The following is a 24,861-nucleotide window of genomic DNA, read 5'->3' on the forward strand; positions in this document are numbered from 1 at the left end:
GCAGGCCTGCACACACACATATGGCAACTCAGATTGCCAGAGGAATAAATATATCTGTTTTGGTAATGCTGGGGAGGTCTCCAGTGCAGTTCCAGATGCAGAGTCACTAAAAGTGCTGCTGGTTACAGGCCCTTACTCCTCTCTCCATGTTGGGAAATCATGGGCTCCCTCTCCTCCCCTGCACCCGCACCATGGAAACGAGACAGGCTTTCTTAGAAAAAAATATTTATTAGTTGGTCTTAAAAAGGCTCCCTGGGGTGTGCCTGGGGGCAGGGTGTCATCCTCTGCCTCTGCCCCTGCCGTGGAGCTGGGCCACGTGCCGACCCGCACCTGTGCTGGCGAGGGCAGCACCTTCAGTGGGAGCGCAGAGCGGCAGCTCTGCTGCCTGTCCCCAGGGCTGCCTGCAGCCACCAAGGAGCTGAAAGCAGGTGTCCAGGCACCAACACTGTCCGAACAGTTTCCCGTGACTCCAATCAATGGTAAGTGTCAGCACCAGCCTTCCACGAGGTGCGTGGGCCAAAGGGAGTCATGGTGGCAGAGCAGGTCCCCGGCGCGCTCCCCTGCCTGCGGGGAGGGATGTCTGCAGCACCGGGGCTCAGATGGCCAGGAGTGGGGTGCGCTGCTGGGTCACACAGGGAGGCAGGTCCCAGCTCAGTCCCGTCCCGTGGGGCAAGTGAGGAGAGGGCAGCAGGACACGGGTGAGCCAGTGCCTGTGGGGAGAGAAGCGAGATGGCAGCAAAAAGCTGAAGTTTTGGTGCTTTTCAGCTCTGTAGAACTGACCTTGCGCTGGCAGCACCCACGAGGGATGTCAGCCCGAGTCCCCGAACTGCCAAGATGGCTGAGCTCCTCAGCCGTGGTTCTCTTGGCAATGGGGTGGTGGGTTGGCCAGAGCTGGCCACCAGGCAGGGCTGAGGACCCACAAGGCAGCTGGTGCCCAGGTCCTCCTAGCCTTGTGAAGCCCAGAGCAGCGCACAGCAGGAGATGCTCACCGTTTTGTTCTGCCCCAGCTGCCTAAGGAGAGCCCCAGTGTCCCAGCACCTCACCCACTGCTGAGTGACCACGTCCTGAGCAGGAGCATCCCCAGGGCTTTACCTTGGCACATCCACACCCAGGAACACCTTCCAGTTATCCCAGCCGCCGTAACTGTAGGGGTTCCTGAAGACCTGCAGGCCAGGGAGACGCACATCGCATCTGGCTCTGCCCCGGCCAGCCCGCCCGCTCTGCATGCTGCTCACCTTGCCTTTCTTCTGCAGCCTCTGCCGCTCCTTCCTGTTGATGTGCCGCTCGATGCTGGTTTCCCCGCGGGTGATGAGGGCAGCATGCCACAGCGTGAGGGCACCCAGGGCCAGTGCAACCGAGCTGGGGATAGCAAGGGACAGCAGGTTGCACGCAGGCCTTCCTTCCCTGGTGCCACTGCTGTGGAGGGCTGAGAGTGTCTCTCTGCACCCACAGCTCTGTAAGGGCTCATTTAATTTCCTGTGACAGAGAGCCAAAATCTCTTATCTGTGGCCTAAAAGCTGGCAGGGCACAGGGACATTTGTGCTTGAGTGAGTCAACCCAGCCCTAGGGAGGCAGAGGGAGAGCAATGCTGCATGGTGCTTCTCCCAGCCCCTGGGCATCCTCACCTGCACAGCACCCAGAGGTAGACCACGCTCTTGTGGAAAGCTCGCTGGCGAAAGGAGAAGGTGGGCGGTGGGGTCTGGTAGTACGTCTGAAACAGGACCAGAAGGGGACAGGATTACCCAAGGTGCATTATAGCTTAGAGCCAGACAGATTGCTCACTGATGCAGAGCTCAGACAGCTAGAAAGGACTGGGGCTGGAACCAACACAACAGCCGGGGTGATGGGAGGCAGCCTGAGACAGCCACGAGACAGACACCTGAGAGCTGGCGCAGGGGTGAGAAGCAGTGGGCTGGACGTGGTGGGGCAGGGAGCAGGACACTGCAGCACACCACAACTGATGCTCAGGGCAAGATGTATGTGCGCTGCTGCAGCCTCCCCAGAGAGCAGGGACTGAGCACCACATGCCAAGCAGCTGCCACTGGTTGCCACCAGCCAAAGCCACTGGAAGCTGGTACACAGGGAAGCAGAGTCCGAGCTGCTGGAGGCAGTGCCCACAGCAGAGCTGCCTGGCCAGCCCCAGCTCTCTGACATGAGACAAGCACAGGGGCTGGTTCTGCCTGTGGTGCTCCTGTAGAGCAGGGCCCCAGGCAGGACCCAGCCTGCAGGGCAGCTCTGCCCAACACTGCCTGGAGCAGCTGGGGGACAGGGAAGTCCCACCTGGTTGGCAGCCACCTGCAGTCTCTCCTTCTCAAGCAGTTTCATTCTCTAAGGGGATGGAAAACAGGGCACCAGTTACATGTGTCATAGAATCATTTTGGTTGGAAGAGACCTTCAAGATTAATCAAGTCCAACCGTTAACCCAACACTGGCACTAAACCACATTCCTAAGAACCTCATCTATCTGTCTTTTAAACACCTTCAGGGATGGTGTTAACCACTTCTCTGGGCCGCCTGTTCCAGTGCCTGACAACACTTTCTGTAAAGAAATGTTTCCTAATATCCAATCTAAACCTCCCCTGCTGCGACTTGAGGCCGTTTCCTCTCATCCTATCGCTTGTTACATGGGAGAAGAGACCAACCCTCTCCATGCTGCAACCTCCTTTCAGGTAGCTGTAGACAGTAATAAGGTCTCCCCTCAGCCTCTTCTTCTCCAGGCTAAACAGCCCCATCTCCCTCAGCTGCTTCTCATCTGACTGGTGCTCCAGACCCTTCACCAGCTCCGTTGCCCTTCTCTGAACTTGCTCCAGCACCTCAATGTCTTTCTTGTAGTGAGGGGCCCAAAACAGAGGCGAGGGCCCTTCCCCTTCGCCCCTGCGCAGGACCAGGGCAGCTGGGGGCCTCGCAGGAGGAGGGAGGGGGAAGCAAAGTCACTACAAGGCCAGGCCTGGTCCAGCCTTGTTCTGCAAGCTCAGCCTGGGGAGTCCGGGCAGCCCCGATGCACGGCAGGGCGAGGGCTGGGACCTGCCTGCTCACCTCAATGGCTGCGTAGGCATCCCGGAACATCTCCCAGCCGCTGATGCTGCAGTAGATGCAGCCCATGGTCATGAACAAGCAGAAGGAGAAGAAGTAGCGGTGGTTGTAGTGTCCCACACAGTTGTTTAGCCAGGCTGCCACTGGGGTTAAAGGTGTGTAACCATGACGGGCCACAGATCCAAACCCACCCCCAGGGACCAGGGTGGTTCTCTGACCCCCAGCACCCCTCCCCATGCTGGCAGGCTCAGGAAAGGAGCAGGGCAGGGAGAGAAGAGGGATGCAGGGCTGGCTGCCCCGGGACAGTGCTGCAGGTTAGTACAGCAGAAGGATACGGCAGTGGTGGTCCATCTTCAGCACACACCTGGGAGGAAGGAGAACAGTGCCAGTGTCAATGCCAGCACAAGCACCGTGTTTGGGAGGGGCAGGCAGCTCCCCCAGCCCTGCGTGCTGTGCTGGAGATGAGGTGGGAAGCCAGCGGAGCAGAGGGGAAGGGGCCCTGGTCTCACAGCATAGTGGAGGGCAAGGAGAGGGGTCCTGAAGCTGCCCCAAGCGCTGCGGTGGGCAGAGGGAGGGAGCCCTACCTGTTGCAGATGCTGCAGTGGTGGGTACGAGCTGGCTTGGGCGCGATGCATTTCCTGCAGATGGAGACGCCGGTGAGATCATTCTTGGCCTGCACACAGGTCAGAAGGGGTTTGTATACCCAAGTGCTGCTCCCCTCCCCTCCTGCACTGCCCAGCCTGGCTGCCCCGATCTGGGAGGAGGCATCCAGCTAAACCACCACCAGGCTGGTTTATCTGTCCCCAGTGCCCAGCTGGGAGAGGCTGCACTGCCAGTCGGTGCCTCACCTGTGGTGGGTGCCCAGGCGAGGTGGTGATGGCCTTGTAGTAGTGGAAGACGATCATGATGAGGTTCCAGTGGCCGTAGGCCAGATGCCAGCAGATCCAGGCAGGTGTGTAGGTTTGGAGGATGAGGGGCAGCAGGCAGATATACACGATGGCCACGATGGAGCTTGTCAGCCCGATCACCAGTGCCACAAAAACCTACGGAAAAGGGGCCTGGGTCACCACAGCAGGCAGCACCTGCCACATTCTGCCTGGGCAGATGCACGGACAGGATTCGGCCACAGTCAAACAAACTGAACCACAAGCTGAGGTCCCCTCTCCCTAGAGCACAGGCAGCCCCGAGACTCAGCTGCCCCAGCAGCAGGCTCACCCCAGCCCCTAGAGCCGGTGCTCCCCTGCCCAGTGAGGGTACTCACCACTCCGAACCACCGGGTGACATGGTCCACCAGCCAGTAGATGGGCTCGAAGAGGGAGTCAAGCACCACGTCGCTGTTGGTGAAGGAATTGTAGAGCAGGGAGCGGAGGCAGAGGTGCCCATAGTGCCACAGCTGCTCCGCCTGCCACACCAGCTTAAACCGCCGCCGCCGGCCCAGCCGCAGGCACTTGAGGAGCAGGCGCATCACCGCCGCAAACATCCGCTGCCGGCTCCTCATCCCTGCCGTGCCACGCCTGCGGGGAGAGGAGCTCGGTGTGGGCAGGCCACCCTGCTGCCTGGCTGTCCCTCAGGAAGGGTCTTCCCTCCCAGATGTGCTGATGCCAGTCATGCAGCTCCCTGCACCGACTCTGTCGGACACCTGCCTGCAGAGTGGGGCCCTCTCCTTTGCCCTGCACAAGGATGCAGAGCAGGGGGAGCTGAGCCCAGACTCCTGGAGGCTGTAGGGCTGCTGCTGCCAGGACAGCTTTCTGCATGGACTGGGGGGCACAGGCCCCTCGGTGTCTGGGCTCAGATACTCTCTGGTCTCATCTCGTCTTTCCCGGCAGGGAGGGGGCCGGGGGAGTGACACGGAGAGTCTGACTCAGAGGAAACCAGAGAAGGCATGAGCATCCAGGATGCTGGGCTAGTTTCAGAGATGATCCCAGAACCAGCCCTTCCCTACAGGTTTGTTAGTGGGGGAACCCACACAAGACAGATGAGAGGGAGCCAGGCCAGGACTACCCCTCCTCCCCTGATCCCTCTCCTCACCCCCAAAACCCCGAGTCTGGATGCTACTTCACTTTGACCTCTGGACCAAGTCTGCACCTTTCCCAACCTCACAGCCCCATTCTAGAGTCCCAACACCTTCCTCCTTTCCCTCCCCTGGATCCACCTCAGACACCACCATGCACTGGCAAAGGAGCAGCCCAGGGACAGCCCCAGGCAGAGGCAATGCTGTGAAGTGGCCCCCTGCCTGCTGAGCCCCTCGTCCCACCTGAGAGCTGGGCTGTAAGCAAGGAGGAACCTGAGCCAGCACAGCAGCCGCGAAAATGATCTGCAGGGTTAGGGCCCCCAGGCCTCCACACAGGCAGAGTCCATCAATATTAAGCAGCGAGGCTGCCCCGGGGTCCTGCAAGGCACATTCTAAGCCCGGGCCAAGTGCTCGCCTCAGTGTAGTGCCAGGGAGCGGTGCCACACTGCAAAGTCCCTCCAGTGGGGACCGTGTGCTGCTGTGCCAGCTGCAGAGCCCCCAGGCAGCAGCAGAGAGGGCAAGCGCAGGAGCTACAGCATCCAAATGAGCCATCCAAAGGAGCCAGGGACTCCCCTCCACTCTGCCCATGTCTGGCCAGACAAGCATGGGGCTGACCCCAAGGCTGGCAACAGCCAGACATGAGGACACCAGACCCACCAGGCCACAAGCATGGCTCCTGGTAAAGGAGATGTGTGGTATGCAAACCTCAGTGCTACCCCTTCCCTGTGTTTCCCCTGGACTCTACCAATAGCTTTCCCCTGAAACACATCAGGTGCAAAGTGGAGCGAAAAATTCCTTCTGAGCAGCCTTTTGGGGACACCGGTCCCCATGTTCTCAGTGTCATAATAGGGAAAATGCTGCAGCCAGCAGCAGGTCTCGCAGGCAGCCCTCCCCTCCAAACACACAGGATCTCCTTGCCCCTCAGAGAGCTCCTCACCAGCAGCTGCTGAGCGGGCAGCCCACAGTGCAGCCCGCCAGCCTGCCACAGGGCAGGACCCCGTCTCCCCAGGCACCTGTCCAGGCCGTGGCAGAGCCGCAGGGACGAGGCTCCAGCAGAGCCCGGCAGGCGCTGGGGCTCCCGCTCTCACCCCTCCCCACATCCCAGCAGAGCCCGCGGAGCTGGGGCAGCAGCCCCCAGCCCAGCCAAGGCCACGGGCAGCACCGCACCGCGGGGGTAACTTCCATTCGGCGCTGCCCGGGCACAGCCCGGCCCCGCTCCCGCCCGCCCGCCGCCCTGACCCGGCCCTGGGGCACCCTCCAGTGGCGCCCGGCTCCGCAGCACCCAGCCCCGCGGCGCCAAGACACCCCCGACACCCAGCCCCGCGGCGCCACGACACCCCCGACACCCAGCCCCGCGGCGCCACGACACCCCCGACACCCAGCCCCGCGGCGCCACGACACCTCCGACACCCAGCCCCGCGGCGCCACGACACCTCCGACACCCAGCCCCGCGGCGCCACGACACCCCCGACACCCAGCCCCGCGGCGCCAAGCTGCCCACGCCATCAGCAGAACCCCCGCACCCGGCCCCGCAGCACCCCCGGCCGGCCCCTCCAGCCCCAAAGTCGCCTCCCAGGCTCTCGGCACCCTCAGCCCCCGGGAGCCCCGCGGTGCATCCCAGGCCCATGACACCCCACCGTCCGGCGCCGCCGACCTGCCGTCCCGGCCCCGCCGCCCGCCGCCTCCATGCCCGGCGGCCGCCGCGCTCACGGCCCCACGGGCAGCGCCCGCCGCCCCGCGCACTGCGCCTGCGCGCCGGCCGCGCACAGCGTGCCGGAAAGCGCCCTCTGCCGGCACCGGACTACAACTCCCAGCGGGCAGCGCGCTAACATTACTCGCCTGGCAGAGGCGAGCCAATAGCCGCGCCGCTTACAGTGCCACCTTCCTGCTGAGGACCAATAGAGTGAGGGCTTTCTGCGAGTGAACTGCTGGTAGCTAACATGGCGCCTCCCGCTCGGTACTGCGTCCCTGGTGAGAGCGGGGCCGGGCGGCCGGGGGAGGGCTGACCGGAGAGGGGCGGTGGGGTCCCGGGGTGCGGAAGGGGGTGCCCGGGGTAGCGGAGGGAGGTAGGGGAGCGGGTGGCCCCAAGCCGAGGGCCCGCGGGAGGGGGCTGTGCAGAGGGGCTTTGTCCGGGGCTGCAGGGGAGGACGGGCCGGGGCGGGGGTGCTGTCCTGCCGCATTGGGCCGGTCGGCAGCGGGCACCGTGCCCGGGGTGTGCAGGCCGGGTCCTCCGTGAGGCACCGTGCCCTGGCAGCGTCAGCGTCTGAGCGCTGTCCCTTAGGCGAGCGGCTGTGCAGCGCGGAGGAGGCCGCGGCTGGCAGCGGCACCTACACCCGGCACGGCTTCATCTTCTCCTCGCTGGCCGGCTGCCTGGAGAAGAGGAGCGAGGACAGCGGGGTGAGCACAGCCATGGCAAGTGCTGCCTTCCCCCAGCGCTGGGTGCCGAGGCTGCACAGCCCATTCCCAGGTGGGAGCTAGGCTCCAACAGTGCCTGCTGTGAGCCTGGTCCTGCGTGACCCCGCGCACCGGCCATGCCCTCAGCTAACTGTCGTGTCTGCTGCCCTGCAGCTGCCTGTTGTGTCGGTGGTGAGAGATGCCGAGTCCCAACTCCTGCCCGATGTGGGTGCCGTGGTGACGTGCAAGGTAGGACACAAGTGTGCTGCAACAGCAAACCTTGCAGCCTGTGCGCTCTCTGCCCTGTGCCGACCTTTCTTCCTACACACATATGTGGTGGGGAGAGGAGCCCTGGGCCCGTTTGATACCATCTGCACAGCTCCCAGCAGGGCAGAGGCAGCCCAGTAGCTCCCTTGGGTCCCTTGCTCACAAAGAAGCCAGATATTGGCACGGGGGCACCTGCCCTTGCTGCCTGCCTCAAGGCAGAGGTGGGCTGAGGGGAGGTTTTCTTTGCTCTCCCTTCCAGAACTCTTTCTGGGGCAGGGTGCGTAGGAGGCCATGCCTGGGGCATCTCAGAGGAAGGGTGTCTCAGACCAGGGTTTAATTTCCTTGTAGTGCTGATGGTGGGAGAGGGACTGGGGTCACAGCAGGTGACCTTATTAATGTGTCTTGAGTTGCACACATATCATCTTCCATGCCTGGCTTGCTGCCACGTCTCCCACCTCTGCCACCACTTCTTTGGTCACACGGAGCGGGAGGCTGAGTGAGACATGAGCTCCCTGCATCCAGCCCTGTCCTGCGTGCACCCTGCCCTTTCCCTGCCTGGTGCCCTGGGGTGAGAGCAGGCCTGTGCTGGCACTGATTCCCATTTTTCTCCTGGTAGGTTTGCAGCATTAACTCCCGCTTTGCCAAGGTGCAGATCCTGTACGTCGGCTCCACACCACTGAAGTCCACCTTCCGGGGGACCATACGGTAGGGAGAGGGCTGGGTTCCCCATGGGACGGGGTGCTCAAGTGCCCCATCCTCAAGGGGGGAGAAAGGCTTTTCTGGACAGCACAGCCGGCTGTCCTGGCAGGAGCTCTGCCTCAAGCACTAGGCAGGCGTCCAGCAAGTCCTGGCCAGCCCCCAGGGAGGCTGGGGCAGCTCCTGCTGTGGGCTGGAGAGTTGCCTTTGCTCGCTGGCACTCAGATCCCTCCATCTCCTTTTTCAGGAGAGAAGATATTCGAGCCACAGAGAAGGATAAGGTCAGTGAGGCTCTGCTGGCAGTTCTTTTACTGCAGCCACCCCCACCCCTTCTTTTTGCTGGTGAGGGACACTTGTCCCGCTGCTGACAAGCACCCTGACACACTGCGGTTTTGCCTGCTCTCTCCTGTGCAGGTAGAAGTGTACAAGAGTTTCCGCCCTGGTGACATAGTCCTGGCCAAAGTTGTATCCTTTCCCCTCCTGGGACATTGGGTTTGCTCCAGCTGCCTCAGGGGCACCTTTCCCTTAACCCCTGCCTAACCAGATCTCGCTGGGAGATGCACAGTCCAACTACCTGCTGAGCACAGCAGAGAACGAGCTGGGTGTGGTGGTGGCACGCAGTGAGGCAGGTAGGGACGGGCCATGGGGCTCAGACAGTCCTGCCTCATGCCCACCTGAGGGGCATCTGATGCAGCCTCCTCCCTTTCCACACGGTGGAATGCAATTTTGGGAAGGGGAGTCACTGACATGTGGTGTCCCTAGGGGTGCAGATGGTGCCCATCAGCTGGTGTGAGATGCAGTGCCCACGGACGCACACGAAGGACTTCCGGAAGGTGGCCCGCGTGCAGCCCCAGTTCCTGCAGACCTAGCAGGCCCCTCACCCCAGGGCCCCCACAGGGGCTGTGGGGCTGGGGTCTGTGGGGCCAGAGCAGCCCCTGGGCTACAGCCTCCTCCACATGTGCAAGAGGCTGGAACAGCCAAACAGGCCGTTGTTTGCAGGATGGATTTTCTATTTCCGAATAATAAATATTTTTTGAGAGCTCTGCCCTCTGCTTAGTTACAGCCCAGAGGGGAGCCGGGGCTGCTAGCACTGTGCTGGTCCAGCTCCTGTAGCGGGGCTGTTGAGGGGACGGCTTCCCCAGCGCTGTGGCTGGGAGGAAACACGTGTTCCCAGCCTACTGCTGGGGAAGGGAAAGCCCAGCGGCTTTGCTGCGGTGAGGGGAGCAGCACAGAGCCCTAGCTTGCGGCAGGAACTTGCCAGGTTGATTTACCCACATCTGTGTCAAGCACAGAGAACAGCTTGTCTCCCTGACATGGCACTGATAACCTGTACAGGCTGTGGCTCAGCCCCAGGCACTGCATCTCTTCCGACCACACATGCACTGCGTGTCCTTGGGAATAGGGTGTGCCACAGCCAGAGCCTCAAAGCTACTGAGCGGCAGGGCGTCACCCTGTCTGCAGGGATTGCAGAGCTGTGCTTTGCTGCCCCAGCTCCAAGCGCCTTCTGCACCTCTGTCCGCGGCCAGCAGCGACATGCACAACAGGAGCCCAGAGGAGGTGCTGGGTGAGGCAGCCGCACGCACCCAGAAGCACGTGGCGGAGAGAAGCAGTGACACCTTGTAACTGCACATAATTCCTTTATTGAACTGGAACGAGACAGCTGCTATTGTCAGACAGTTAACACTGACCCCCTGCAAGCCCAGGCTCATGGCACCAGCAGAGGAGGAGGCCACAGTGACAGGGCCACACACACACACGTGGGATGGAGCACAATGGCACCTGCTACACTAGCAGGACTAGGATGGGCTTTGGCTGGGGGAAAGATGTGGCAGACACAAACCTCCAGACAACAGGCTCTCACCTTGTCCAAAAGCAATAAGTTAAAGCAGGGGCTGGCAGAGCTAGGTCCAGAGTCGTGAGTACCACCCTTGGGTGCTGTACCACATGCACCAAAACACAATCCTTTCAGTGTCTGCGCATCTCAATCCTTGTGCCACACACCCACGAGGGGATGGGGTACCCATCTTGGTTGCTGTGCTCACCCCACTGCTCCCGGGAAGACTAAATCAAGCAACAGAGCTACAGTAACCAGGTGACGAGAGCTGCCGAAGAAGCAAAGCAGAGGAGGAGCCTGGCGTGGAAAGGGATCGCTTGGCAGGTCCCCCTGCAGACAGGGCCTGAGGGCTGGGATCTCAGCGGGGAAAGGTGTGCGGTCGCTGCCTGGCAGAGCTGGGGCTCCCTCTCACACCACCTCTCCACACACTTATCCCCTTGCCCCGGGCTGTCTCCAGAGGGAAGCCTGGTCCCGAGGGAACGGGCCTAATCCTGGGGAGCTGCTCCAGCTCTGCAGCTCCAAGTTCCTACGGCTGTGGGGGTGTGCACAGAGGGGTGGGGGGACGGTGGGGGACTCATCTACTACATGCTAGACTGCTGCCCACCCTCACTTCTTGACCTTGCCCTGAGCAGCGACAGCCTCCATGGCCTTGCGCACTGTCTCCTCATCCCCCAGGAACTGCATGGGCTTGACAGGCTTCAGGTTCTTGTCCAGCTCGTAAACGATAGGGATACCAGTGGGCAGGTTCAGCTCCATGATGGCCTCTTCTGACATGCCTGTGAACACAGAGGCACTGTCACTTGTGGCCCTGCTCACACAATGCCAGCTGGGGCAGCAGGGAGACCCCAGATAGCCCTGCAGGGCTGACGTACCTTCCAGGTGCTTGACAATCCCACGCAGACTATTGCCATGGGCAGCAATAAGGACTCGCTTTCCCTCTTTGATCTGCGGGACAATTTCCTCATTCCAGAAAGGCAGAGCCCGGGCAATGGTGTCCTTCAGGCTCTCACATGTTGGCAGCTGGTCCTCTGTCAGGTCAGCGTAGCGACGGTCCTGGGAGAACAGCCACACTCACTCTGCAGCCCGACACCATGTGGGAAGGCAGCAGCAGGACCTTCATCCCCCCCATCCCAAACTCTCTGCCTGGGGACCTGGCTACATGTAGGCAAAGCTGAGCTTGGAAGCAAAGCGCCTTTGAAGTTTGAGCCTGTGCTCAGCACCCCTCCTAGTGAAATCCATACATCACTTGCTTGGACAAAGAGACCAGAGCAAACATCCGTGCACAGGTCCCAGGACTAATCATTAACAGAGGTGTCGTCTCTTCTGCTTTGCGTCTATGTGCAATGCCCAGGGGTTCAACTTCTCTGGGGAGGAAGTGGGACAAACTCAGCCCCACACCAGCACACCAGCCAGCACTGTGTACCACAGTCCCAGTTACTGCAATGGAGATAAAAGAGACCTTGCAGAGGAATCCAGACCACACTGCAGGGACCTAAGGTGGCTTTTAGGAGCCTCCCAGCAAGGCAGATGAAGCCCAATGGGTCTTACCTTGCTGATGGTGCTGTAGAAGGGGTGATCAGACTGCATGGGAGGTGGAGGGATGTCATACGAACGCCTCCAGATCTTCACTTGTGCCTCACCATGCTTTGCCGCCGTCTCAGCCTTGTTCAAACCAGTGAGAGCCCCATAGTGCCTCTCATTCAGGCGCCAGGTTCGGATAACGGGTAACCACATCTGATCGATGGCATCCAGCACGGTCCAGAGGGTACGGATGGCCCGTTTCTGTACCGAGGTGAAGCAAATGTCGAACTCGTAGCCGGCATCTGGAAAAGACCGGGGAAAGGGGGGCGGGGGGGACAGCGGGGAAGTGAGTGCCAGGTCTTATGCAACCTGTGAGGGGCCAAGGGCGGAGGCCTCGCCGCCAACTCGCCCTAAGGGGCGGGCCAGCGGCGGAGGGGACGCCACCGTTACCGGAGAACCAGCCCTTTCCGGTACCTGGGGCTGTCTCCTCGGTACTGGAGCCCCCCCCCGGCACCGGAGGCCCTCCCCCGGCCATCGGAGGGCCCCAAAACCACCCCCACCAGGCCCGAGGCTGCCGCGCGAGGGCACACACCCCCCTGACGGCCTAACCCATCCCCGTCCGCCTTTCGCCGGTCACCGGTACCTCGGAGGGCCTCGCCGCCACGCCGCGCCTCTTGCTGACCGGCAGGGCTGAGATCGGCGTCGTACCAGCCGCTGAAGCGGTTCTCCAGGTTCCAGGCGCTCTCCCCGTGGCGGACGAGCACGAGGCGGTACGCGGCCATGGCGGCGGAGCGGGGATCGAGACGGACCGGTGCGCGCGCGCTCTCTCCTCACGCTGCCGCCCCGGCTGCCGCGCGCGACTGACGCTACCGGCGTGGCGTCGCCCCGCCCCTCCCCGCGCGGTAAGGCGGGGCCTGGCGCGCACGCGCAGAGCGGTGGGCAGGCGGAGGCGCACGTAGCGCATGGCGCGGCCGGGAAGGGCGGCGTGACCTTCAGGGCCGTGACGTCACCGAGCGTCACGCACACGCAGTAACGCACCATGGCCGCTCGGCCGGGCCGGGCAGCGACCTGGAGTGCGGGGGGTGTGGACGGTTCCAGATGGGTTCGGCACCAGCCGTACCCCTCGCCCCGCAGGGGCGTGTCCCGCAGCTTGTCCTGATGGCGGCTGCTCCTGGGTCCTTTGAGGCTCCCGGCCAAGCCCCAACCGGCCACGGTCCCCCTCCGCTTCCCCAATCCTGCTTCCCACCCGCCCCGCCGGCAGGCGGCCAGCCCTGAGGGCAGCGCTGCCCTTACTCAAGATGGCGGCCGGCGCCGGAAGCGGAAGGGGGTGTGGCGCGGCGGCACGTGGAGCCGGTTCCAGCATGGCGCGGAGCGGGCGGCTCCGGTCCGGCGCTGCCTCCAAGCTGAAGCGGTGGCGGAAGGGCCACAGCAGCGACTGCAACCCCGAGACCCGCCAGCACCGCCTGGCCGCCCGCAGCCGCTTCTGCAGCCGGCCCGCGGGTGAGGGCAGCGAGGCGGGCATGGGGCGGGGTCCCGGTGCGGGCAGAGGCCTCGGTGCGGGCAGCTCCCGGTCTGTGCCCGGCCCCTCCCGGGGTAGGGGCTGCGGGACGAGCCTTTGGGTCCCGTGCTCCCGAGAGCTGGGGCGGGAGTGTCCGGAGCCGCTGACCCCCGAGCTACAGCCCGGGAGGTGGAGGCAGCAAACCGGGGAGGGAAACGGAGGCCGCGACATAACGAGTGTGTCCTCCGTACCTTCTCCGTGACACCGGGGCTGTGAGCGCGAAACGGAGCACGGCATGCAGCCGCGCCTGTCACCCCGCCGGGGCAAACACCGTCCCAGCAGCGGGACCCCCGGCGAGCTCATGGCAGGAGCAATTCGGGCTCCCAAAAGTCCGAGGCCGTGCCTGTGAGCGCTGCTGCGGCGTCTGTCATGGAGAGGAAAGCGACAGAGGCTTCTGCTCAGAAGGTTTCGTGATGGAGAAGACAAACCCCAGAGCATCCCAGTCCACAAAGGGCTGGAGTTGCACAGCCCTGGCTGCTGTTGGCCAGGGAGGTCTTTCTGCTGCTCATGAAGAAATGCCTCTTGCAGCACACACTGTCCCCTTGCAGCTGGTTGCAAGCTGGTGTGACTTAGGGCGACGCGAAGTCTGTGCCTTGACTGTCTGGTTGCCAGGGTTTCCATGCAAAGAAGATAAACGGGGCAAAGTATACCGAGCACCTCAAGGTTAAAGCGTTGATATACCAGGATGTGTTTGTGAGGGCGTAGTGCTCCCCTCCATCAGAGGAGGTGGCCGGACTGCACCCTGGTTTGTTTTCACAAGAATTATGACCTCTCTCCAGTTATCACTCTGCTTTCTCCCATCAGGAGGAGGCAGCATCTGTGTCCCACGTGCTGGAGATGAGCTCCAGCCAAGTTGTGTCTGATGGGGAAGGGAAGGAGGGGGATGTAGGGGATTTTGTGGTGAATGGCAGAGCAATGCAACTTCACACGTCTGACCGTACCCATTCTTCCTGACAGAGAAAAGCAACTTGACGGTGGATGCGGTGAAGCTGCACAATGAACTGCAGTCGGGGTCCCTGCGTTTGGAGCGGCCGAGTGACAGCACTCAGCTCCGTATGGAGGAGGATGATGCTGGGGAGGCCGCCACAGAGAAGTCCTCTGGCACTTTCCTGAGCGGGCTGAGCGACTGCACCAACGTCACTTTCAGCAAGGTGCAGCGCTTCTGGGAGTCCAACTCTGCTGCTCACAAAGAGGTGCGAGAAGGAGCAGGGCTCGGTGGGGGAGTCTGGTGGAAATGGCCTCCCCGGACATCAGGCTGAGGGTGCTGACCTGCTTTGTTTGCTGCTCATAGATCTGTGCCGTGCTGGCGGCCGTGACAGAGGTGATCCGCTCACGGGGGGGCAAGGAGAGCGAGACAGAGTATTTTGCTGCACTGGTGAGTGATGTTCGTGGGAAGGAGGTGTGAGGAAAGCTGCTGTTGACAGCCTGGTTGGCCTCTCAGGAGTGTTGGTGGTGGAACATGATGTTCTCATAGCCAAGGTCCTGGACATCCTTCTCCAGCAGAGATGCTGTTGGGCTGTTCTTGGTTTCTCTGCCCCAGTCCCCAAGGGCTGGGGAAGGGCTAGCCTGATGTGAACTCCCACTCCCCCTTGCTCACGTTTCCTCTGTTCCCAGATGACCACACTGGAGGCAGTGGAGTCCCCCGAGTCACTTGCTGCTGTTGCCTACCTTCTCAACCTTGTCCTGAAGCGGTGAGTGGCTGATAGAAGAGCAGGGAGAGCTGCCCATGCTCACCATGGAAGAGGGGCCAGTGCTGTCCCCCTCCCGTGGCTGGGGATGCAGTTCCCTGTGAGCCTGTCACTGGCTGCCTGCTCCTGACACATCCCTTTTTGCTGGCAGGGTCCCAAGCCCTGTGCTCATAAAAAAGTTCTCAGATGCTTCAAAAGCCTTCACAAGTATCATCTCCTCACAGGCCTGCAGCAGCTCCACCTCAGCCCTGCGATGGGTGAGTACCCGAGAGGCAGCCAGTAATGCCAACTCTGGCCAGGGCTGTGCTGAGAGCTGGAGTCAAGGTGGCGCTGGGTGCTCTGCCTGTGGCCGTTGCAGTGAGGAGGAGTTTCAGTGGGTCGATGCTAACGCCATTGCTGCTCCCTTGTAGATCCTCTCCTGCCTGGCTACGCTGCTGCGGAAGCAGGACTTGGCGGCCTGGAACTACCCTGTCACCCTCCAGGTCTATCATGGCTTGCTGAGCTTCTGTGTTCATACCAAGCCCAAGGTAAGCGCCCCTGGTGAGGAATAACACTGTCTTTGGGGCTTGTTCCTGGGGCTGACTATGCCCCCAGGGTCTGCGGCTCCTACAGACCTCAGTTCTCCTTCCCACAGGTGCGGAAAGCAGCACAGCATGGCGTATGCTCTGTCCTGAGGGGCAGCGAGTTCATGTTTGGAGACACAGCTCCTGAGCATCACCCCGCAGCACCCTCCACTGCCAAGTTCTGTGTGCAGGAGATTGAAAAAGCTGGAGGTGTGGGGCACTGGAGCAAGGGGTCTGCTGCTGAGTATGGGAGGGCCTGTGGCTGTGGGAGAATGAGGACTTGAAGGAAAAAGGGGAGGGTGCAGCACCTTGGATTGCTGGGGAGGATATGAGAAGCCTCAGGGGCAGCTAAGGTGTTTTGAAGAGCCCTCAGCCATCTGTCTGTTGTTCTGCTTTTCCTAGAAGCTGGGGAGAATGTTCGCCCCAGCTCTGTCACAGGGGTTTTGCCTCGGGCATTTCTTTGCCAAGGGGCACCACGAGCTCAGGTGTTGTTTTGCTCCTGCAGGCACCAAGGAGGCGACCACCACCCTGCACGTCTTGTCCCTGCTGCGGGACCTGCTGCCCTGCTTCCCCGCAGCCGTGGTGAAGACCTGCTGTGAAACCTTGCTCCGAGTCATGACCCTCAGCCACGTGGTGAGTGTCCCCGTGCTCGGGATGGGGAGGGCAGCTCCTTTGCCCCTTGCTGTGCCATGGAAGGGCTCAAACCCTGTTGGCTGCCAGCTAGGAGCCTGGAAATGGAGGATGCAGGCACAGAGGAGCCCAGGGCAGCTGGCACTTGCTGGCTTGCCTGCTCTGGATGAGGGGGGCTGAAAACAGGGTGCAGTCACAGCAGCAGTGGGCTTCCCCAGGCAGAGCCTGCTTGGTTGTGGAGGCAGGGGTGTGAAGAGGTGCCACTTGCTGTGGAGCTACCCCCCTCCTGATGCCATGTCCTCCGCAGCTGGTGACAGCGTGTGCCATGCAAGCCTTCCACAGCCTCTTCAGCGCCCAGGCCAGCGTGGCCTGCCTGCCGGCCGAGCTCAATGCCCAAATCATCACCGTGAGTGCGGGGTGTTGGTGTGGGGGGTGAGGGATGGCGCTGGCAGTGCCACGGCATGCACCCACCCTCTGCTTCCCCAGGCTCTCTACGACTACGTGCCCAGCACGAGCGACCTGCAGCCGCTGCTGACCTGGCTGTCCACCATGGAGCGGGCACATGTCAACCTGGGCAGGTGCGGGCAGGAGCTGTGTCTGGGCAGGGGGAGAGGCGGCCGCTCGGTCTCTCACCTGCCTTGTCTCTCTGCTCCAGGCTGCAGAAGGACCTCTGCTGGGCTCACCTGCCCCGGCTCTTCTCTGCTGCCATGAACTGCTTCCTCTCCCCGCACTCCCAGGTGGTGTCAGCGGCGGCGCAGACCCTGGAGGTACCATGCATGGGTGCTGCTCCATGCTTGGCTGCTCTGGTCCTCACAGGGGGCTGTGCCCTGAGGGTTTGGGGCTTACCAGGGGATGGTGTGTAAGGTGATGATGCCAGGCTGGGGGATCTGTAGTACACTGCCACTCCATTTTCTGTGTTTGTCCTTGCAGACCCTCCTGAGTGAGTGTGTTGCTCCTCACATGGATGACCTGGGCACTGTCTCTGCATCTGCCTCAGCCCCTGCTGCCTTCCTGTGCAAGATGTTCAAGTGAGGAGCGGTGGTGTGGGAGAGGCTGTCCCTGTGGGCCTGGCTAAGCTCTGAGCAACCTCTGCCCAGTCCCCGATCAGTGCTGGGTTGGTCCCTGCCAGTGTGACCATCTCCTCTCTCCCCCACAGGTCAGTGGAGGAGGGCCTGACATATCGTTTCCACGCGGCATGGGGTGAGGTGCTGCAGGTGCTGGAGGTCTTCTTCGAGATGTGTGGGAAGCAGTGTCACCCGATCATGAGGAAGGTGAGCCAGGCTGTCAGGGGCATCCATGGAGGCAGGTGGGGTGGCAGTGCTGCTGCCTGGCCTGTGTTGCCCTCTCCAGCTGCAGCACGGGGCTGCCCTGCTGCCCGCCATCCTGCCTGTGTGTGGCTAGGGTGTACGCAGCTCTGGCACTCAGCATGGGGACATGCAGGGCAGCTGGCGTCCCTGGGCAGGAATAGCAAGTGATACATGCTGGATCTGTTTCCGTGGCTCTGCTGTGACCATCCTGCCCTGTCCTCACAGTGTCTCCAGTCCCTGTGTGACCTACGTCTGTCCCCGCACTTCCCCCACACCGCTGAAGTGGACCAGGCGGTGGGGGCTGCTGTAAGTGCCATGGGCCCTGAGGTGCTGCTGGAGGCCGTGCCTCTGGAGATCGACGGCAAGGAGTGAGTGCAGTCATGGGGTTGCAGTTTGGCAGCTGTTCACGTTCTTGTTCAGTGCCCTTACAGTGCTGGAGGGGTTTGGCGCTGCTGACCTGCCCTGTGCCCAGCTTTGGGGCTGGGCAGAGGTGCCCTGTGCCCAGGGGCTGGTGTGCCCCCCTGTCCCCTGACCCCTGCCTTCCCTCCCCAGGGAGACGCTGGATTTCCCTCGCAGCTGGCTCCTGCCGGTGCTGCGGGACTACGTGCAGGGTGCGCGGCTCGGCTTCTTCACCAGCTACTTCTTGCCCTTGGCGGCCACCCTGAAAAGCAGAGGTGAGCAGGGTGACACAGTGGGGGTTCCAGCAGCTGAGGTCCTGCACTCCTGGGAGCTCCAGGGACCTTCCATCCCTCCCCTGGAGCCGAACAGGTTTCTGCCATCTCTGCTGCTCAGCTCATCTCCCTCTTCTCTTCTGCAGCCGTGGAGTTTACCCAGGCTGGAAAGAGTGTGGAGGCCAAGATCTACGACACGCTGCAGTGGCAGGTCAAGAGGGGTGCCTAGGAGCCCTGCTGTGGCATTCCCGTGGCGCCAGGCTGGAGAGCGGTGACTTGGGCGAAAGGGGCTGGTCTCCCATGTCTCTCTTTGCCTTCCAGGTCTGGACTCTGCTGCCTGGCTTCTGCACCCGCCCCACAGACGTGCTGGGGGCCTTCAAGGGGCTGGCCCGCACCCTGGGCATGGCCATCAGCGAGCGCCCGGACCTGCGCCCCACCGTGTGCCAGGCCTTGCGCACCCTCATCCACAAAGGATGCCAGACAGGTTGCGGGGGGACAGACCCTCGTGATGGGTCCCTGTCCCCTGTGGTGACCCAGAAAGGGGAGATGCTGATCTGCACCCCTTTGTCATTCTCTCCCTAGATGCGGAGCGGGCAGAAGTGGGTCGATTTGCTAAAAATTTCCTGCCCATTCTGTTCAACGTGTACAGCCAGGCTGAGGAGGATGCAGGCAGCAACGCTCAGCGCCGCTCCGTGCTGGACACTGTCCGTGCTTACTTGACCATCACCGACCCCGAGGTGAGGGCCTGGGGCAGTGGGGCAGGCTGTGCTGGCCCAGAACAGCATCTCCCAGCCATAGCCAGTTTGATGGGGCTGTGGTGGGTGCCTGAGTGGAGAGGACAGGAGGAAAGATGCTGGGCCGAAAGCAGCCCTTCCCTGCCCTCATGGGAAGGGACCCCTTCCCAGCCAGTGGTTTGGGATTTCCCAGTCTTGCAGCTGTGCCTGGCACATTGCTCACAAGCCCTTTGGGAATATGCCCTGTTCTTTGTGGACCCACCGGTGCTTCTGGTCTCTGCAAAGTTCTGTCCCAAGGCGTTTGCCCCCTGGATTGCAAACTCTTGTAGAAGTGCTCCTTTCATTCAGTTCTGATCCTGCCCTGTGTGCCTATCCTGCAGATGGTGTGCGGGTTCCTGCAGAAAGCCAGTGAGAAGCTGACCAGTCCTGAGAGCTCCGAGTTTACCAGGTAACACCTGGGGGCTGGTGCTAACGGGTAGAGCTGCCACCTTCCTCCTGGTGAGCAGCACTGAGGCATTTGTGCTCTCCCATGTAGAATGTGCCGCTTTTATGTGTCCCATGAGACTCGCAGCTGGAATCCCAGCTTGGTTAGAGGAGTGTTAGTGACCCTGCAGTCACCCACCTGCTTGTCCCTCTCTGCTGCAGGCTTTCCATCCTGGACCTGGTAGTGGCAATGGCTCCCTATGCCAATGAGCCGTCTCTGGACTCCCTGTACCGCACCATCCAACCTTCCCTCCAGGTGAATCAGCCCCCAGCCCCACAGGTGCAGGGGGTGCAGTGGGGCACCTTCTGCTTGCTGCCAACTCAGACCCACGCTGTGGGGGGCTGAGCAGCTGCTGTAGGGGACAGGTCTCTGTTGGGTGGCGTGGGGTGCTGGGGGGTCTTTCCAGACACTGTGGCGAGTGGCTGGCCTGACAGCAGGGGCACATTGGCTGTCCCTGCAGAGCAAGGAGCACAGCATGCAGAAGAAGGCGTATCGCGTGCTGGAGGAGGTGTGTGCCGCTCCACATGGTCCCTGCCAGGCCTTTGTCCGCTCCCACCTGCGGGATCTGCAGACGGTGCTGCTGGACTCGCTCAAGAGCGCAGCGTCCCCGGCCAAGAGGGTGAGAGCAAGGGCTGCGGTGGCTGAGCTCAGCCGTGGGCAGCAGGACAGCAAGGCGTGTGTCTCTGGGTGTACCAACACTGGGCCGTTTCTTTCCCCAGCCCCGGCTGAAGTGCCTGTTCCACATTGTGAAGCAGCTCTCTGCAGAGCATGAGCCCTTCATCACTGCCCTAGTCCCAGAGGTGAGCATGGTCCCTGTGGGGACATGGCTGGTTCTGGCCATGGGGGTGGCAACAGTGATGTGACATGTTCGTGTGCCTCCAGGTCATCCTGTGCATCAAGGAGGTGTCGGTGGGGGCCCGCAAGAATGCTTTTGCGCTGCTCGTGGAGATGGGGCATGCCTTCATCTCCTTCGGGCCCACCCCGCAAGGTGAGCTCCAGCTCCACTTGCTCAGCCCCACGGCTGCTTTGTCCCTGGGGGAATTGGACCCATGTCCAGCACTCTGCTGAAACAGGAGTCAGACCCATGCCCAGGGATGTTGCTGGGCAGGGGGTGAGTGTGGTCCTGAGTCCTTCCCCTCCTGCAGAGGCCATGGAGAGGTTCCTGCTGCTGGTCTACGCAGGGCTTACGGGCTCAGTCACCATGATCAGCTGCACGGTGCTGGCGCTGACCCGACTGTTCTTCGAGTTCAAAGGTGAGCAGGAGGGCTGGGGGCCAAGGACAGCACAGGGGGACGAGGCAGGCCCCTCAGGGAAGGCGGAGACTGGCTGTGGCTGAGCCCTGCTGTGGTTGCAGATCACCTGGAGCTGAGCGTGGTGGAGCAGCTCCTGCAGAACGTCTGCCTACTGCTGGCCTCCCGCACACGGGATGTGGTGAAGGCGGCCCTGGGCTTCCTCAAAGTTGTGCTGCTGCTAGTGGACACCAAGCTGCTGGCCAAGCATGTCCAGGTCATGGTAAGATCCCACTGTGGGGTGACCCATGGGGCATGATGAGGCACAACCTTGGTCTTGGTGGCTTAGAAAGAAGTGAGGAGGCCTCTCTCCTGAATGCTGGCATGACCAGCCAGAGAAACCCTGTGAACCAGTCCTGCCAAGCAGGAAGACTTCACCACAGCCCTGCCAGGGTTGGGTATGGGGAGATGGTTTAGTGCTAGTTACGTTATGGCTGTAGTCAATGATCTTGAGGGTCTCTTCCAACCAAAATGATTCTATGAGATGGCAGCAGGATGAGCTGGGTGGCTGTGCAGAGGAGTGGGGGGAGGCTGGGTGCCCAGGGCAGGGGTGCTCTGCTCTCAAGGGTCTCTCTTTCCTGACAGCTGGAGGCCTTGGGGAACCTTTCGGACGACATGAGACGCCATTTCCGCATGAAGCTGCGAAATCTCTTCACCAAGTTCATCCGCAAATTCGGGTGAGCTGGGGACTCCTGGGTTGTGCTGGAGCCGCACTGGGGCAGGAAGGGAGGTCCCTGGGAAGCACTGTGGGAGGAGGTGGGCACTGATGACTCTCGGTGTGCTCCTCAGCTTCGAGCTGGTGAAGGGGCTGCTGCCGGTCGAGTACCACAAGGTGCTGGTGAACATCCGCAAGGCTGAAGCCCGGAGCCGCAAGCAGCGCGCCCTGAGGCAGGCGGCTGCGGATACTGATGAAGAGGAGGCACCACCAGCACAGCCCAGAGGAGACAGGTAAAGATGGGCCAGGGTGAAGAAGGAACAGTGCTGTTGGATCTGCTCAGCTGGTGCCTCTAGAGATGCTGGGGACACCTCTGGGGTCTGATTCCATCATCCTGCCTGCCTTTTGACCAGCATGGAGGAGATCCTGGCTGACTCGGAGGATGAGGAGGAGGAAGAGGAGGAACGGCAGCAGAGCAAGGAGCGGAGGAAGCAAGCACGGCAGAAGGGCCAGGCCTGGCTGAAGGAAGGGGAAGAGGATGAGCCTCTCAACTTTCTGGACCCCAATGTGTCCCAGCGGGTGCTGGGTGAGGAGCAGATCTTGGGATGTGGCTGGGGTGGAATGGATGGGGTGGAAGCTGGTGTGATGCACAGTGTCCCTGGGGGTACGACTGCTCCCAGGAGTAGGTCCTTCCCTAGGTTCTGACCACCCTCTTTGTGAGCAGCCACCAAGCCAGGCCCCAGGCGGTCCAGAGGAGTGAGCCATGACTTCCAGATGTCTGAGGATGGGCGCCTGATCATCCATGAAGAGGAGGAGGAGATGGATGATGCTGAATCCAAAGGTACTGCCTGGCTGGCCGGGGTCACATCAGACTTGCTTTGGTACTCTGTTTTCTTTGTGGCACCCAAATGTGGGAGCTTGGGGGAATGTGAGTGGAAGCAGCAGGGGTTAGTGTGTCCTGGTGTCACACTCAGTGGCTCTCATTTGGGCCACTGCCATCCAGGGGAGGTGGCCCACTTCATCACCAGGAGGGTGCTGGGTGAGACACAGCCACCTGTGCTGGTTCGGCAGGGGCACCCCGCTCCCGCAGCACACTGGCTAGCACGGTACCGGGGCTCACCTGCACCCCCATCCTACACTAACCCTCTTGTCCTGTGCTATAGGAGTGGACGAGGAGATGAAAGATGTGCTGCAAGATGTAGGCCTCCGCAGTGTGAGTATGGGGCTCATGCTCCTGAGGAGCCGTGGGGGGGCTTGGCACAGTCGTGCCTGGGGCACAGCAGCTGCAGCTGTGCCCCAGAGGCCAGTGGGTACACCAGGCAAGTGCCAGATGCTTGGAGGGATGTGGGAGGCTTGCTGGGGACAGAGGACATGCTCAGGCAGTCTTGGAAGGTCTCTGGGCCCCCACGGGAGGAAGCAGGAGGTCAGGGTTACATGGGAGGACCAGCTAGCTGCAGGCTCTCCGCTGCTTTCATCTGCAGAAGAAAAGCCAGAAGCGTCGGTTCAGAGAGGAGCAGGAAGATGAGGAACCTGAGTCTGGGACCTACCCTCAGTACAGAGGTTTGTTCTCTGCCTGTTCCCAGTCTGGGGCTCCCCAGGGGGGCAGAACCACATACCTGTCTTGCAGGGCTGCTCCAGGGCAGCTGAAGCAGAGATCTTTGCTCATGGGAAATGGTCATCCTTCTCTGCTGTCCTCACAGCCAAGAGCTGAAGGCAAAAACAGGAACAGCTTCCCCAGCCCTGGTGCATTCTGCCATAGGAAATGGGAATAGGGAGTCCTGGGGCCCCTTTTCAACACACATTCCCTGTTTTCCAGCTGGAGGCTCTGGGATCCACCGGCAGCTGGACAAGCAGCCAGCCTTTGGTGCGGAGTACAGATCCAAGGTCAGGGACCTGGGAGGTGGCAGGGTTTGGGTATGGGGATGCCTGGGGTTCTGCTGGGGCAGGGCTGCTTCTGGTCTGGGGTTTGGGAAGCACCGGTTGTTTGCTGAGGGTCTGGTCCAGCAGTGTCAGGCTGGGGGGACTCTGCGCTCTGAGCTGCCGAATGCTTGGTGCCCATGAATGTTTCCAGCCCATCTTGACCAGTTCCTGCGCGCTGCTCAAAGCAGGTGTCTGTAGCAGCATCTGGGTGGAAAATCAACTCCAAGGGCCATATGCTCAGCTGGCATCCTGCTGTGACATAGTCTTTGGGGTGTCCAGGTGCCAGGGTTGCACCAGAACAGGGCACTTGCATCTCCCCTGGTGCTGAATCTTCTCCCATGTCACTTTCTCCCACAGAAAGGCAAAGGTGATGTGAAGAAGAAGGGCCAGCTTGACCCCTATGCCTACATCCCCCTGAACAGAGCTAAACTCAACAGAAGGTGAGGCTGGCCAGGAAGGGCACAGGATGGCAAACAGGGCCAAAATCTGCCTTTGATCCTGTGTTTTGTTGTTGTGTTGTTTTTGTGGGTCTGGGAACTCCCTGCCAGCCTCTGTGCCGCTCCTTGCAGAGCTTGGAGCTTCCCTGCCTGTCAGCTGTGCCCAGCGCCCACACTAACCCAGCCTCCTCCTCCCTCTCCCCAGGAAGCAGGCGAAAATGCAGGGCCAGTTCGAGGGGCTGATGAAGGGTGCCCAGCGTGGGGCTAAAGCCGGCCGCAGGAACCGTCTGAAGGCCCAGCGCCCCTGAGGAGCCCTGGGTGCTCGGTCTGCACCTGCACAAGGATGGACAACACTCCGTGGCCTCTGGACAGAGGCTTGCTGAGTGGAGCAGACAGTGGCCTGCATCTGTTTGGGACTCCCTGGGAAGCCACCCCATTGCATTACAGACTCGTGGCCCCAGCCCTGCCTTCCTGTGCCTGGAGGTGTGGGGTAGCCTGGTGCGGGGCAGGGGCGGTGTGTGAAAGCAAGGAAAGCATAATGAATTCTTTATGTTGATAAATACCCACAGTTCCTACCCAGCCCAGATTCCTCCTGTCATTCCCTGAAAAGCTGTGCACTGCCTGCATGCTGTGCAGCAAGGCAGAGCCCATGTCCTGTGCTCGTCTGGCAGACGTGCATAGGGCTGAGTCGTGGGGCTGACCAAAGAAAGAAACCAGAGGGGTTGTGAAGTTCTTTGCTTACAACCAGCTTCCTTATAGAACCTCCCTCTTGGCAGGATCTTCTGGATGAACAGGGTCTCAGCCCTAAGCTGTGGGCCAGGGGATCTCTGCCATGGGGGGATGTCTGCCATTTGGCTGCCCCTGGTTTCTGTCTTGCCTCTGCTTTTCTATTATCAGTCATGCCTGGCTGTAGAGCAGAATGGTTCACTGCAAATTTCTTCAAATTGGCTAGAAAACTTCTCCTGCAAACTCTATGCCTTGCCCTTTCCCATACTCATGAGAGCTGAGAGGAGCCCTTTCCTCTGCTCTGACCATCTGCCAACTGGACCTGAGCAGCTCAAATAATCCTGGACCTTTTTAGCTGTCCAACCATCTCAGGTTGACATAAGCATCTGGTTTTGCTCAGTTACTTCTGCACTGAGCCCAAAAGATGATGTTTGGCCAAAGCA

The 24,861-nt window shown here is 61.3% G+C and overlaps 4 protein-coding genes across 12 annotated transcripts; 2 read left to right on the forward strand and 2 right to left on the reverse strand.

Annotated features, from left to right (window-relative positions):
- Positions 1 to 214: 214 nt before the first annotated feature.
- Positions 215 to 6,781, reverse strand: ZDHHC16 (zDHHC palmitoyltransferase 16). 8 transcript variants are annotated; one of them, XM_080348125.1, is made up of 11 exons: positions 6,699 to 6,781; positions 4,295 to 4,547; positions 3,882 to 4,076; positions 3,618 to 3,706; positions 3,369 to 3,397; positions 3,037 to 3,170; positions 2,281 to 2,328; positions 1,626 to 1,711; positions 1,236 to 1,359; positions 1,093 to 1,163; positions 215 to 710 (listed from the first exon to the last, which is right to left on the reverse strand). In XM_080348125.1, the coding sequence occupies exons 2-11, from the start codon at positions 4,529 to 4,531 to the stop codon at positions 596 to 598; spliced, it is 1,128 nt and encodes a 375-aa protein (XP_080204251.1). In that variant the 5' UTR covers positions 4,532 to 4,547; positions 6,699 to 6,781; the 3' UTR covers positions 215 to 595. The 8 variants fall into 8 exon arrangements, with proteins under 8 accessions (XP_080204251.1, XP_080204250.1, XP_080204253.1 ...); XM_080348124.1 differs by having other exon boundaries at positions 2,278 to 2,328; XM_080348127.1 differs by having other exon boundaries at positions 6,682 to 6,772.
- Positions 6,782 to 6,964: 183 nt separating this feature from the next.
- On the forward strand, positions 6,965 to 9,440 carry EXOSC1 (exosome component 1). 2 transcript variants are annotated; one of them, XM_080347510.1, is made up of 8 exons: positions 6,965 to 7,015; positions 7,326 to 7,456; positions 7,613 to 7,687; positions 8,322 to 8,410; positions 8,649 to 8,682; positions 8,816 to 8,866; positions 8,946 to 9,030; positions 9,164 to 9,440. In XM_080347510.1, the coding sequence occupies exons 1-8, from the start codon at positions 6,985 to 6,987 to the stop codon at positions 9,268 to 9,270; spliced, it is 603 nt and encodes a 200-aa protein (XP_080203636.1). In that variant the 5' UTR covers positions 6,965 to 6,984; the 3' UTR covers positions 9,271 to 9,440. The 2 variants fall into 2 exon arrangements, with proteins under 2 accessions (XP_080203636.1, XP_080203637.1); XM_080347511.1 differs by having other exon boundaries at positions 7,326 to 7,441.
- Positions 9,441 to 10,029: 589 nt separating this feature from the next.
- On the reverse strand, positions 10,030 to 12,630 carry PGAM1 (phosphoglycerate mutase 1). The gene is made up of 4 exons (XM_080347683.1): positions 12,400 to 12,630; positions 11,784 to 12,058; positions 11,108 to 11,288; positions 10,030 to 11,011 (listed from the first exon to the last, which is right to left on the reverse strand). Exons 1-4 carry the CDS (start codon positions 12,536 to 12,538, stop codon positions 10,842 to 10,844), a joined length of 765 nt encoding a protein of 254 aa, XP_080203809.1. The 5' UTR covers positions 12,539 to 12,630; the 3' UTR covers positions 10,030 to 10,841.
- A 472-nt stretch (positions 12,631 to 13,102) lies between these two features.
- RRP12 (ribosomal RNA processing 12 homolog) lies at positions 13,103 to 24,000 on the forward strand (the record flags this gene model as incomplete). The annotated part of the gene is made up of 34 exons (XM_080347778.1): positions 13,103 to 13,256; positions 14,272 to 14,507; positions 14,606 to 14,689; positions 14,929 to 15,005; positions 15,154 to 15,259; positions 15,413 to 15,529; positions 15,637 to 15,775; positions 16,071 to 16,198; positions 16,503 to 16,601; positions 16,682 to 16,773; positions 16,851 to 16,962; positions 17,126 to 17,223; positions 17,352 to 17,466; positions 17,728 to 17,870; positions 18,055 to 18,176; positions 18,320 to 18,384; positions 18,495 to 18,657; positions 18,756 to 18,910; positions 19,288 to 19,355; positions 19,553 to 19,646; positions 19,852 to 20,010; positions 20,111 to 20,191; positions 20,274 to 20,379; positions 20,537 to 20,644; positions 20,746 to 20,903; positions 21,266 to 21,357; positions 21,470 to 21,628; positions 21,749 to 21,921; positions 22,060 to 22,176; positions 22,499 to 22,548; positions 22,817 to 22,895; positions 23,152 to 23,219; positions 23,613 to 23,695; positions 23,898 to 24,000. Exons 1-34 carry the CDS (start codon positions 13,118 to 13,120, stop codon positions 23,998 to 24,000), a joined length of 3,888 nt encoding a protein of 1,295 aa, XP_080203904.1. The 5' UTR covers positions 13,103 to 13,117.
- Positions 24,001 to 24,861: the final 861 nt, after the last annotated feature.

This window comes from Nesoenas mayeri (assembly GCF_963082525.1).
Source record: "Nesoenas mayeri genome assembly, chromosome: 7".
Lineage (NCBI taxonomy): Eukaryota > Metazoa > Chordata > Aves > Columbiformes > Columbidae > Nesoenas > Nesoenas mayeri.

What these genes read in the sequence shown, in the direction of transcription:
- PGAM1 (XM_080347683.1), bottom strand. Translation starts at nt 12,538, where the DNA reads ATGGCCGCGTACCGCCTCGTGCTCGTCCGCCACGGGGAGAGCGCCTGG. An exon ending in TGGCGGCGAGGCCCTCCGAG is followed by an intron (nt 12,059 to 12,399) that starts GTACCGGTGACC and finishes GGTCTTTTCCAG; the next exon opens with ATGCCGGCTACGAGTTCGAC. An exon ending in TCTACAGCACCATCAGCAAG is followed by an intron (nt 11,289 to 11,783) that starts GTAAGACCCATT and finishes CTGTTCTCCCAG; the next exon opens with GACCGTCGCTACGCTGACCT.
- ZDHHC16 (XM_080348120.1), bottom strand. Translation starts at nt 4,531, where the DNA reads ATGAGGAGCCGGCAGCGGATGTTTGCGGCGGTGATGCGCCTGCTCCTC. An exon ending in CGCCTGGGCACCCACCACAG is followed by an intron (nt 3,707 to 3,881) that starts GTGAGGCACCGA and finishes ACCTGTGTGCAG; the next exon opens with GCCAAGAATGATCTCACCGG. An exon ending in TACCTCTGGGTGCTGTGCAG is followed by an intron (nt 1,360 to 1,625) that starts GTGAGGATGCCC and finishes TGCTATCCCCAG; the next exon opens with CTCGGTTGCACTGGCCCTGG.
- EXOSC1 (XM_080347510.1), top strand. Translation starts at nt 6,985, where the DNA reads ATGGCGCCTCCCGCTCGGTACTGCGTCCCTG. An exon ending in GTGCCGTGGTGACGTGCAAG is followed by an intron (nt 7,688 to 8,321) that starts GTAGGACACAAG and finishes TTCTCCTGGTAG; the next exon opens with GTTTGCAGCATTAACTCCCG. An exon ending in GAGCCACAGAGAAGGATAAG is followed by an intron (nt 8,683 to 8,815) that starts GTCAGTGAGGCT and finishes TCTCCTGTGCAG; the next exon opens with GTAGAAGTGTACAAGAGTTT.